Source organism: Panthera leo, chromosome B2 (genome assembly GCF_018350215.1).
Source record: "Panthera leo isolate Ple1 chromosome B2, P.leo_Ple1_pat1.1, whole genome shotgun sequence".
NCBI classification, from domain to species: domain Eukaryota; kingdom Metazoa; phylum Chordata; class Mammalia; order Carnivora; family Felidae; genus Panthera; species Panthera leo.
In genome coordinates this window covers 5,421,945-5,435,437 of record NC_056683.1, presented here as the reverse complement: position 1 = coordinate 5,435,437, position 13,493 = coordinate 5,421,945, and the positions used below count along the sequence as shown (strand labels likewise).

The 13,493-nt window shown below is 43.6% G+C and overlaps 1 protein-coding gene across 1 annotated transcript in view; it reads right to left on the bottom strand.

The window, feature by feature from the left end:
* The window catches only part of DCDC2 (doublecortin domain containing 2), a 162,632-nt gene that overhangs the window by 94,441 nt on the left and 54,698 nt on the right, over positions 1–13,493 (bottom strand). Inside the window, exons 6-8 of the mRNA XM_042937776.1 lie at positions 12,689–12,835; positions 10,580–10,634; positions 4,117–4,279 (exon numbers count right to left, since the gene is read on the bottom strand). Of these exons, the coding sequence (XP_042793710.1) occupies positions 4,117–4,279; positions 10,580–10,634; positions 12,689–12,835 (365 nt within the window). The remainder of the gene's footprint in view (positions 1–4,116; positions 4,280–10,579; positions 10,635–12,688; positions 12,836–13,493) is intronic.

Genomic DNA, 13,493 nt, shown 5'->3' with positions numbered 1-13,493 from the left:
AAAAATGCATTTCACACCCAACTTCATCAATCACCAACCAATCTTAGTTTGCATCTTGGCTACCAAAAGAAAATGGGATTTGTTTCCCTGAAGAAATATGTCACAGCTCTGCTTGAATTATTAAGCTTTACTATTACGGAAAGAAACAGAGTCAGAAAGAAAAAAAAGAGAGAGAGAGAGAGAGAGAAAGAAAAGCAAAAGCAAAAGACCTAAAATTAGAGGCAGATTGCCATCTACAGACAGACATTAGCACTGCTCATTCATACAGCATCAGAAACCCGAGTATCAGTAAATACCAACAGTAAAAGACAACACGTATGACTACAGTCTTAATCACAATGAAAATCAAGACAGCCTACCAAGCCTCTTTTTTGAAACTAACATGAGAATAGAATATAGGTGACCATCATCGGATCAAAAATTTGCACAATTTAACATATGACAGGAGAGGAACTAGACATTGATCCTCGCTCTAAAACGTAACACTTTGAAAGAAAACTGAGTCAATTACTTAATTCCAAATTTAAAATACTGCTAAGTAGGGGGAAAAAAATGTTTCATCTCTAACATCAAACTCTCGCTTGCGTGTTTTACTCGGTATTTATATATACTACAGAAGGATCACCACAGTAAGTGTAGTTAACATCTGTCACCATACCCAGTTACAAAAAAAAAAAAAAACACTTTTTCTTGTAATGAGGACTTTTCATATCTACTCTCTCAGCAACTTTCAAATATGCAACATGGCATTAAATTCTTGCATTTTGCACTCATCTTGACTCACCACATACCTTCCCATACATTTTGCTTACCGTGCCTCTTGCTTTTACTTTTCTAAAGAGTAAGAGCCCCCTTGGGATAGGACTATCCAAAGGCTTGGTTCTAACTACTAGGATAAATGACATTAAAGCAAAAAGCCACTGCAATAAAAAATGAATATGAAAGTTGACTTAAGGAATCAAAAAAGAGAGAGAGATTGACTACTATAACCTGGAAAATTGTGATAGCCAAAGACATCTGGAGGGAGATCTGATAGGGGGAAATGGCTCAACTTTCAAAAGCATGGACTTGGACTTGACACTAATATCCTTATGCTTGTCAAGGGATGATTTAATCTAGTGAACTGCACGAAATCTTTTTTTTTTTTTTTCATTTTCCCTGGAAAAAATTGTTTTGGGAAGCCAAGATTCATTTTCCAGGTTACATGTTCTTTCTATCAAGATGAAAAGACACAAAATGCTTCATCTCAATTCTTATATACGCTTATATGTACTGAAGAAACTTAAACGGATCACGTAAGTTTCTTACTGGGAAAAAAAATCCACTCCTCAAAACCATCACTTGACAGACACTAGCCATCGTTCCATGGAACAATGAGATACGGCGGTTAGAAACCTATGGCCCACACGTTATAACATGTCACTGGAACACACACACTTACCATGGGCAAGTGGGCAAGTGTTACCTAAAACACCAGCCAGGCTCTCCAAACACGGGAGAAGAACAACCATGGGTTTCTACCTTCTCTTGGCGCTTTAAAAAGAAACGACGCGCTTCAACGTTCAACGGGTTATTTTCATCCCCACGGCGATACGGCTGTTGCTGGAAACCACAAATTTCTACAAAAGCAAAAATCCTGATCATCTAACTTTTTAATAAAGGTCACTTTCCAGTGAAAGAGGGAACTGTTGACACAGACTTGTGATTCCAGGTCTCCCCACAGAAGAGAAACAAGGTAAAAGCTCCCTTTCTTAGAAACAACTACTAAATTGAAAGACTTTAAATGGATATGCATCGGGTGGCTCAGTTGATTAAGCGTCTGACTTCGGCTCAGGTCATGATCTCGCAGTTTGTGGGTTCGAGTTCCGCATCAGGCTCTGTGCTGACAGCTCAGAGCCTGGAGCCTGCTTGGGATTCCGTCTCTCTCTCTCTCTCTCTCTCTCTCTCTCTCTCTCTCTCTCTCTCTCTGCCCCTCCCCTACTCGTGCTCTGTCTCTCGGTCTCAAAAATAAATAAACATTAAAAATATTTAAAATAACATAAAAATAGACGTATGTTAGAGGGAGGAACTGGGATTTTTCACAGGCTAAGAAGAGCCTCTGAGAAAATAAGCAAGTAACATTTTCCAAAAGCCTTTAGTAAAAAATATCTGCGAAAGTTTAAAAGCGGTCCTACTTCATCATGGGTTTCAAAGTATTACAGAGACTGATCTATGTTGGGATGTCCAACGTTCATTCACCAATATTTACTGTCTCCTATCAGATCTGTGCCTGGTGTTAGGAATAAAAACAAGCCAACTGGTAGGAAGACACAGCACAGGGGGCTTCACCATCTAGTATAATGACTGACATAAAGCCTCTTATTTTTAATGCTCATGAACATGGAATGTCATGTTCTTGAAGGCTAGCTTTCTTTGTTTGGTGCCTGCCATCAAGCACACATTCACTAAACATTTGTTGACTACGTTTTACCTTGGCCTCCCCTGTTTCATAGCCACCAAAAGGGATTATACAAACTTAAAACAAAAGCAAACTTGAAAGCAAGACCCTTTTTTTTCTTTTTTTTTTTTTAAGTAAGCATCACGCCCAGTGTGAAGCCCAATGTGGGACTTGAACTCACGACCCTGAGATCAAGACCTGAGCTGAGATCAAGAGGTCGCTGCTTGGGGCATCTGGGTAGTTCATTCAGCTGGGTGTCTGACTTTGGCTTAGGTCGTGATCACATGGTGTGAGTTCAAACCCAGCATCAGGCTCCTCGCTGACAGCGTGCAGCCTACTTGGGATTCTCTCTCTCCCGCGCTCTCTGCCCCTCCCCCACCCTCAGAATAAATAAATAAACTTAAAAAAAAAAAAACAGTCAGATGCTTCACTAAGTCACCCAGGTGCCCCTAACACAAAACCTTATCATGAACCCACATTTTGTAGATAGCTGATGGGGCCCCCAAAAGTTAAGTGACTTGGCCGAGGTCCATAGCAGAACTGTAAGTAACCAGAATCTAGGACTCCCCGTCCCCAGCTGGTCTTGTGTCACCGAAACCTTGAAGAGGTCAAGCTCCCTCGTCTCCTCTGTCACTGGCTCACTCAGGCAGCCCGTTTCTTTAGTCTCACGTGGCTTCCCGACAACTCTTCCACCACGGGGACCACATCATGTGGACCCCTACAAGTTCCCGTGTCCCCTCAGCTGTGGGGCGCACGTTAGCCGGAATTCTAATGTGACTCTGCGCGTCGACCTCAAAATAAGCTGAAGCTCCCAGGTGGAAGACAGAGCGCTGGCCAGGAACTCGAAACCACGGTCCATCCCTCATCTTCCTGGGTGCCCAGCCCGGCCCCTTGCGGGCATGTGAGTGGATCCCGGGGTGAGTGGGGAGCAGTGGCCCGGCCAGCCCTCCATGCCCGCAGGCTCACCCCGCTGACACTGTGCATGGGATGAGGCCAAAAAGAGCCCACCTTCCCAAAACCACCGTGAAAGTTCACAATCTGACTGCACAAATTTCGTACCGATGAAAATTTTTTTAGAATTATTTTTTAGAATTTTTTTAGAATTATTTTATTTTAGAATTATTTATTTTTATAGAATTTATTTTAGAATTATTTCTGTACTGCTAATGCAAGATACAGAACCAGTTTGGGTACATACTGTCTACTGGTAAAATTTTGTAGTATCCTCTTGGGTATCAGTAAAATTAGTAAAACATCTTTTCGGAGAAAGGAAGCTGTGACTGACAGTAACTCATGATCGATGTGGACGAGGGTTGTAGACACACGAGAGAGAGAGACCAATGTCAACAGTAGTTGGTCAAAACATCAATCAAGCCCTTTCAACAGAAGAAAAGGATGACAAAATTTACCTTTTTCTTTGATATAAGACCACCACAAGAAATATTTTATCTCAGAACCCGTGTCCTTGTACACGACCTCTAACTATAAACAGAAACTTAGCAGGAAACACAGAAGAATCTTGTACACAAAGATTCTTCCTTGGAAAACTCTCCCACGTGATGGTCAGGAGTATCTTCCGCGGGTCCAGAGAAACAGATCTATTCAAGAATCAAAATCGTATCATAGCCTTAAGAGGATAAACAATAAAAACAAGGTAATAGCAGGAAGGACAAACTTACCGCTGTCTGGAATTATCTGTGGTGAATTCTTTAACTTCACATTTTGTTTCCCTTTTTTGGGTTTTTCCAAATTCACTTCTTCTTTTTTCCCTTTCCTCTTCGGGGGCTGAGGGGATGTGTTGTCGCTGGATCCAACTGTTGACTTGGACTGACGATCATTTCCCTAAGTGGCAAAAGATTGGAGACCCTTAGCATTGGCTAACGAAATCCCAAAGCAACTCCTAGTCCATAGGAGTCATTAACCAGCAGCAAACGGGGCAGGGGCAGGGGCAGGGGCAGGGGCGGGAGACGAATGGATTCTGCTGAGTCCCCGCTCTCCGTCTTAATATCCAAGTTAAGTTCTCCAAGTGCCACAGGAAGGGTCTAACAGAGGCAGGAGAACAAAAATAATAGCTAAAAAGTGTTGAATACTTAACATGTACCAGACATTCCAGAAAATTATTTCAATCCTCACAACCCTGGGAGACAGGCGCCGTGTCGCCCCATTGCAAAGAGGAAGCAATGAGGTCATGGAGCCAGCAAGCCGCTGCCTTAACCATCCTCTCCCTCCTGTGACTTCTGGAAAAAGCAGCAGCTATCTGTTGGCTGAGGAATCGCGACAGCCTTCAGTTGGATTCACGGGTCTAGAGACACCTCCTCAACCAGCGGTCACCGTGAATGTGCAGGTGTCATCATCCAAGGACACACACACTATGCCTGTAAAAATCCTCAAATCCATACTCCTCCGCCGGCGACTGCCACACTCGCCAGAGATCACAAATCCAGAGCGACACAGACACAGCGACTTAAGACCACACCTGGGCAAAGGCAGCCACCAACCGTCACACATTCGTTGGAGCCTCTGGAGATGAAGACTCTGCATCTGTAAAGCAGGCTCCTTATCACGAAGGTGAGGTTGAGTTTCGAAGGCTCCCATCACTGGCCTAAGACCAGCTCCCGGGGCGGGGGCGGGGGGCAGGGGCACATAACCCACCACAGGGGTGGCTACCACACGCACCCACCGAACAGCTGTGTTCGTACTCCGTCACTGCTTGGCCATGCCTACGGCAAGAAACTCCCTCCTACCAAGAGCACCTTGGTCCCTTCGGTGCTCGGGTGCTAAGCCCACCTGCGTGCAGAAAGCGTGAGGCTGCAGGTGGTAGAAAGAATGAAAGTTCTAGAGACCAAAGCACCTGGCTCAGAGCCACTGCTCTGCCACTAACCACCGAGGGGACCCTGGGCTAACTAACTCCTGGCTTCTTTGATCCTGGTTCCTCAGCAGTTGCGTGGGGCCAACGTACCTGCCTTCAGGTCCATCACGAGAAGGAAATGGTAACACTTATAAAATAACTAGTACAGCGCCTGTCAGGCAGTATTTACTCAGTGAGCATCAGAGTGCTTCTTCCAAGAGCAGAGTTAGTCTCTTTTTCTTAAAAATCGTATTGAACTCACACCATATTGGGTGAAATCTTTATGCAACATCTGTACCATGCTAGGATCTGAAAATAAATGTAGTAATATTAAATACACAAATCTGCCTAGAAACCTATTATAACTGCTCATTTTAAACATTTATATATTCAGCCATCCAGAAGCATTTAAATGGTTTTAGCCATCACCCAATTATGGGTAGAAATATTCACAGCCTTACAAATGAAGTTATTTATGCTACTTTGTCGTAGCCTACAAGAAAATGAATTATGCATAGATTTATTAACAGTATGAAAACTTGTCCAAATCTATAACACTCCTTTGCATAATTTAATTTCCTATTCCAGCCGCAATTTAAACATACGTTTCCATTTAATTATTGCATTAACAGCAACCACAGTTGTTGGTTTTTTTCTTTCCTTTTCTCCAATGATTCTTTCTCACAAGGCCATAGGCTGCCTGGCAGAAAGACAGACAGGTAACATGATTATAGTAGAGATTCCAAAACCATCAGCCAGGCCTCATATCCCCACCTATTTTCAATCGAGTCTATCCATCCCGAGATTTTAAAACTTTAAGAGCCTTGGATGAGTGAAGTAACCCTTCTAGCAAGCCTACTGGAATGTTCAGAGATGCTGTTGAACTTCCGAGGATTAAAACGAAGCTGAATGTAGAAGAACCTCTCTGAATCTTGGCAGGACGGCCTTTTACAGCTGTCTGGGAGAAGTCATTTTCACAAGGGAGAAACAGAAGCCCCATCCTGCAGTGCCTGAGATTCACACGATTTTAAAAACCAGCTCTCTTGTAAACTATACAGGAAGTTCTGATATACTACATTACTGATAAGGACACTCAAAAGGGCGATTTGGGAGCATCAAGAAAGGCTGGTGACTTCCAACAATATAAGGCACAGCTTTGGAAACCGACATCCACGTATCCAATTATGGAAGCACCAGCTTGCATTCTCAGGGATCTTCCTTTCTTTTCTGAGACTTCCACACGTGACTTATAACATAGATACATAAATAGAGAGTTGTGGCTATTTGGGGGGGGGCATAGGTAAGAGGGGAGTTTTGCTATCTTGTACAGAAAAAGCAGTATGGTTGAGTACTTTCTTACATTCTAAGTACCCACTTGACACAAATATGGTATTACTGTCACCATTTTACAGATAAAGGGGATTAACTCTCTCACGGTTACCCAGGTCTGGTTTTTCTACACGAAGTTGCCTGATGCCAAGGCACTGCAAATATTTATACTATGGCATGATTCCCTGAAAAGACCACCTACAAGTGACAAATTGGGTCAACATGCCTGAGAATAAGGAGTCAAGAAGCAGCCTGATTTTACAGCGTGTCCTATGCAAACACTGGACCCCGTGCGGTATCTCGACCACTGCCCTGCCTCTTGCCCCACACACATCAGTGTATCCGACAGGAAAAGCAATCTGCTGGCTCAAATAAGCAAAAGAACTGAAAAGAACCCTTCCATCTCCCCTCACTCTACTGAAACTGGGATTTTTTTAAATAGTTCCCTCGGCTCTTTCCAATAAAGGCCACTCAACTCATGACCACAGGAAACACATTCCCAGTCCCCATGAACAGGTGCCAAAGGCACAGAGGCCATAAAACACCAAGTTTCGCGAGGGATCTGCCTCACGCGACAGCCTCTGCCATGCGTGTCTTTCAGAGACGCACCCCAAAGGGAGACTTCTAAGCAGGAAAGTAGACCCCGAATCAGGCTGGCATTTCTTTCACTTGTGAATCTGGTGATGGTAAGTGTGCAAAAGAAAAAAAAAAAAAAAAAGTCCTTTTATCCATCCTGGACTCAAGTTTCCCAAAAGGCAAAATAGAGCTTTGGAAACATCTGGACCTTATCTTGCTTCACAGTGACTTTGGGATACACGGATAATCGTATTGTTTTTTTTTTTTTACCAGAACTTTACCAATTATAATATTGGAATCTGTAAACTACTCATCACAAGATGTAACAGCCACATGGTAATAAACAAGAACAACTTTTAGCCTCTGGTTTTAGTTTTCAAATCTCTGAGTTCGCACATCTGCCACTAGGGGGCACCCTGACACTACGCGGGGCGTCCCGGCTGCTACACCACAGCCTCCCATATGATGGGGTGTGTTTCCACTGTGAACAGAATTTAACACCATTCACGCATATCTTCCTTCTGTTTTCAAGGCTAGAACTGCACGCTAAAATTACTCTCCATTTGCTCGCGTCTGTGATTCTCCCAGCACTAGGCGTTCGTGTAAGGAATGGCTTTCTGGTCTCATCCTGCTCTGCACGGGGCATTCCTTAGGGGCTCTGGAAGGGCCTGCATGAGCCCAGAAGCCCTCACCACCCGCACTCCCTACCACAGGGTGGATGCGGCTGCGCTAGGCACTTACACACCAGCAGGGGCCCCCTGTGCAGACTCTGGTAGCTTTCCGCCCCGCTTTTATTTTTTTTTTACTAAACTCTATCAGGCCACCTCCCGCACTCCCCTTCCTTATGCAGTAGAGCAATTCCTAGAAAGCCTGGTGAGAAATGAATTCATAAAAACCCAGTTCTGCATCCCCTTTGATCCGTATCACGAATTTGAGGGTGCTTTTCCCGCTGACTCGGCAGTGATTCCCAAAGCCCTGAGCTGGGTCTCCCCTGGCCGCTTCTCTCCCACCCCCACTCAGTGCCAAGCGGCTAATGATCTTACAAACATGTACATTCTCCAGGGACCCAATTAATTAAAGGAAGGAGTAAATGAATCCTTCTGTTAAAAACTAAGTTTGTGACTTTGGAATCACTGACCAAAGACCGTCTCTCCATGCAGCTCACTGCCCGTCATTCACACACCTAGACAGGTTCAGTGAGCACCTGTTATGTGCCAGGCACGTTATGACTCTGCTCAAATACAACCCCCTAAACGAGGGCTGTCCTGACAGCTGCAACTGTCTGTCCTGACCCAGATGCTGCAACATCTTCTCACTTGCTCTTCCCATTCCTTGATGTATCTTTCCTCAAGCTTATCCCTTATCCTCAAGCTTACTACCAAATGCATTGTCTGTTTGTTTCTCTTTCTCCTCCTCTAGAATGTAAGTTCCACACACTTCGTGTTTTCTCTAGAATCTCTGCCTCCCTCTCCGCACAAGCACTAATACAATACCCAGGACATAACATGCACTCAAGAGATGCCTGTTGGATGAATGCATCATTCAGTGACAACAGCTACAATATACTCAAGGAAGAATGGTCACAGACATCCATGTCACCTGCAGCCACCTGACCAAGTCACCCGCATCACATGCCTGGGTCCAGCCACCCACTGCCTCTGTTCTTCCCCAATCCACTTCTCTGCAGACACCACATGCAGGGTGATTTCTCAAATAAGTAAGTCCAACATGGGGCATGTGGGTGGCTCAGTCCGTTAAGCATCTGACTCTTGATCTCCGCTCCCAGGTCACGATCTCACGGTTCGTGAGATCAAGTCCCACATCGAGCTCTGTACTGACAGGATTTGCATGATACACAAAAATGGGGTGAAGGGGAGGGGAGATACCTAAACGGTATCAGTGCCCAGCATTAGCTTATTTCACAAAATACCAACGGAAAAATTTTGCGTAGTTAAATCAGGGGGAAATGTTCAGACAGGGGGACATGTCAAATCCATTCTGATCACTGCCGGTCAGGCAATTCAATCGAAAGAGCAGAAAGAGAAGCCTCAGCCAGAAAAAGCCATCCCAGCAGCACTCCAGCTGGGATGAGACTCATCACTGTGAGGAGGTACCACAGGCTAAGAAGTTAGGACTAAATGCTGGTCACAGTTCCCCCAGGAGAGCAGTTTAATGGACATCTGCTGAATTAACAATAATTACTGTTAACAATAATAAACAATTATTTGTTAAATAACAAATAAGTGGATGAATGATGGATAGGGAAATATTTAGAGTGCTTCTCAATCTTTTAAAGAAATATAACCGGATTGTCTTCTTTTTTTTTTTTTAAACAAAGACTTCCTCTTTAATCTTTGCCAGAGACAGAAAACCAGACTGAGAAAGACCATCAATGTGACATAATACAGCATTTCTTCTACTTCTTGGGGGTTTTTTATTTTTAATTGTTTATTGTTTATTTATTTTTGAAAGAGAGAGACAGAGCATGAGCAGGGGAGGGGAAGAGAGAGAGGGAGACAAAGAATCTGAAGCGGGCTTCAGGCTCTGAGCTGTCAGCACAGAGCCCAATGTGGGGCTCGAACCCACAAACCGTGAGATCATGACCTGAGCCAAAGTCAGAGGCATAACCAACTGAGCCACCTAGGCACCCCTTTTTGGGTTTTTTTTTTTTAAAGTTCATTTATTTTGAGAGAGAGAGAGAGAGAGCAAGCAAGCACGCGCAAGTGTGGGAGGGGCAGAGAGAGAGGGAGAGAGAGAATCCCAAGTAGGCTCCTGCTGTCAGAGCAGAGCCCGATGTGGGACTCAAACTCATGAGCCACAAGATCACAACCTGAGCCAAAGTCAGACGCCTCACGGACTGAGCCACCCAGGCACCCCTCATTTCTTCTACTTTTATGTATCACTTCCCAGATTTCAACTGCGAGGTAAGTTATATCAGGCCTGTATACAAGGAAAAAGATTGCCTACTTTGAAATCTGTATTTTAAAAATGTTGGTTCAAGGGGCACCTGGGTGGCTCAGTCGGTTAAGTGGCCGAATCTGGATTTCAGTTCAGGTAGTTGGTGGATTCGAGCCCCTGGAGCCTGTTTGGGATTCATACTCTCTCTCTCTCTGCCCCTCCCTCACTCCCGTTCTCTCTCAAAAATAAATAAACAAACAAACGAACAATAAACAAATAAACAAACAAACTTAAAACAAAAATTAAAATGCTGCTTCACTTTGAAGACCTTAGCTGTAACACTAATGTTCTAGCATTGTTTCACATAAGTGCTCACATGCCACAAGGCAGGTAAAGTTTTATTTCTTCAAATTTAATTGAAACCCAGAGGACAGTCTCTCTGTATCACATCGAAATATAGAACATTAATGAGTAAAGCATCTGATACTTACACTCCCTTTAGACTTTCTGGATCCTACGATAGGAGGTAGTGAAGAAGACTTCTGACTGCAGAAACAAATTGCAATTTAGAAATCTGAACGTTATTTACAAATAACACGTAATGCCAGATAATTGTCATTCCAACTTGTCGTCCTGACCTGCAAGTCAACTGGTGACGGACATCGGTGTCTCACAAAAGCACCACATGCTTTTTCCCAATTTCACAAAGACCACCATAAAGTTTCCAAGTGGCCCTCCAAAAGATTTTTAAACTATTTTAATCAATGCTCCCTTATACTTTTAGGACCACCTTAAAGTGTTTCATGGCATTTTTATTCAAATCCCCCAATTTTCTATATGCATTTCAAAAAGTCATTTCCTAAGCTGAGTAATTTTGCCAGATTGAGTCAAAAACAGTAAATTTCCATTCTTTTCATAATGTCTGCAGGGTCGACCGCAGAAGCTCAGACACAGCAAAACACTGGTGTTTGCTTCCATTCAGGGAGCTTCTAAACCAGTCATTCTCTACAAAAAAATAAAAGTTCTCCTTGGCTATAAAAATGCGGTTTCAGAGATGTCTGTGTTGTTAGGAAGCGTCTTGGAACCCAGTGAACCTCTGAAAACAAGACCACACGTCCATAAAGGTCTTACTCGTTCGGTTGAGTGAGGCCGCCTGCGAGCTACAGCTCTCTCACTGCCCTCAAGTACACGCTGAGGCTCATGGCAGGCGAACCCAGTGTTGCTGGGTTTGAGTTTGTAGATGGGTAAGGACAGCCATCGATCAGTGTGCTGGTAAAGAATTCTAAAGTGCTGGAAAACCACGTGCTCTTGCACACCCCAAACACCACCCCCCTGAAGTTCCATTTCATCCCTTACTTATTTAGAAACCCTCGGCCAGTCTCTCCTGATAGCTTGATAAAGCTTGTGCTCTGTCTGCACAAGTGTCTGTCACACACCCTAGCAGAGGACAACCACAAAGAGTCCGTTTCTGATAGCGAAGTGGCCACAGAACCACTGGAAAAAGCAGCACCACGGGCAAACCAAGGGGCGCCTGCATCCACCAGGGCTCTGAACCGATGCCTTTGCCAGCCATCAACTCATCTGGAGTGAGGCACCCTTCACAGACACAGGACATCTCATAGAGAAAAAAAGGGGCAACAGAGTATTGCATGCAATTAAAAGGGTAATCTTTACGGGTGCCTGTGTGGCTTAGTTGGTTGAGCAGACGTTCGACTCTTGATTTTGGCTCAGGTCATGATCCCAGGGTCGTGGGATCAAGCCCCACGTGGGGCTCCACACTGAGCTTCAAGCCTACTTGGGATTCTCTCTCTCTCACTCTAAAATTAAGTTTAAAAAAATTTTTTAAGTATATTTACAAGTTTGCATGTCATAATTATACTCTGTATCACTGCTTTATTTACTTACGCAAGTGGAATTATATCGCTTTTATCTCTTCCTGTTATTGAAAGGACTGAGGCACCTGGGTGGCTCAGTCAGTTAAGTGTCCGACTTCAGTCCATGCTGACATCTCAGAGCCTGGAGCCTGCTTTGGATTCTGTGTCTCCCTCTCTTCCTGCCCCTACCCTCACGCTCTTTCTCTCTCTCAAAAATGAATAAACTTAAAAAAAAATTAAAAGGAGTATTAAATATTGTCTTTAAATTTAAATATTTTAAACTTTTAGATGCTTGTATATGCACCAACTAGAAAATGATCTGGTGCAGCTAAACAGTGGAGACATTATTAAATGTCTAATAATGTATGCTACAAAGAAGTCCATTGCCATGTCTCCTTCACAAAAATAAGCCTTTATATTTACTATGACTTCATAAGTGAACGGTTAAAAAATACTATACTGTCTTTCATAGATTCCCCAAAATTGTATTTTTGTGCAAAAAAAAATAAATCTCCAATCTCGGCAAAAACAATAGCTATATATATATATATATATACATATATATATATATATATATATATACACACACACACATATATCTTCCCCATGCTTTCCATTCTAACTGATAATCAGTAAGATTATATAAAATATACCAGTGGTGAACATTAGACTCGTTATTTCAAGTGGTAACTAAAGTAGGAGACACGAATGAGGGGGAACACTTACCCATACGACCTTCTCATTGTTGACTTGTCAAACAGTAATTCACTGTAAGGCAGTTTCTTGAACCGATCCCTGCCGACCGCCACATAAAACTGCCCATTCTCCAACTCGGCCCCGCTCGCAACCAGCTTTCCTTCTAACGTGTAAAGTCTGCCAAAAATATGAATGCCAACAATTCAGCTCTTAACAAGCATGAGAGAGCTACTTAACATTACAAAGTTCAGTAAAAATCCTCTGCTCTTATGCTGGCTCATTTGTTACTAATTCTAATTATTGAATTACAAGTACCTCAAAGTCATTGGCTTCAATTAAATGCCAGCGTTATAATCCGCACAGGACATCGTCCCAAGAAACCTTAACCATCCAACAGGGGGATCCCGTCTTGCTGCCATAGTAAGATTTGGGACGGAGAGCACGAACTTGTACAGGACACGGGGCTTTAAATGGAGCTCCACTCCCGCTGAAGATCGATTCTTCTATTTCTATTTTGCGAGCACTCTTTAAAATTTATTTTCTTGGGGCGCCTGGGTGGCTCAGTCGGTTAAGCGGCCGACTTCGGCTCAGGTCATGATCTCGCAGTCCGTGGGTTCGAGCCCCGCGTCGGGCTCTGTGCTGACAGCTGAGAGCCTAGAGCCTGCAGCCTGTTTCAGATTCTGTGTCTCCCTCTCTCTGACCCTCCCCTGTTCATGCTCTCTCTGTCTCAAAAATAAATAAACGTTAAAAAAATTTTTTAATTTATTTTCTTAATGTATTTGTCAGGTTGACAAACTTACTGCATTCTGTGCAAGAGCCCTCAGCCAAAATCATA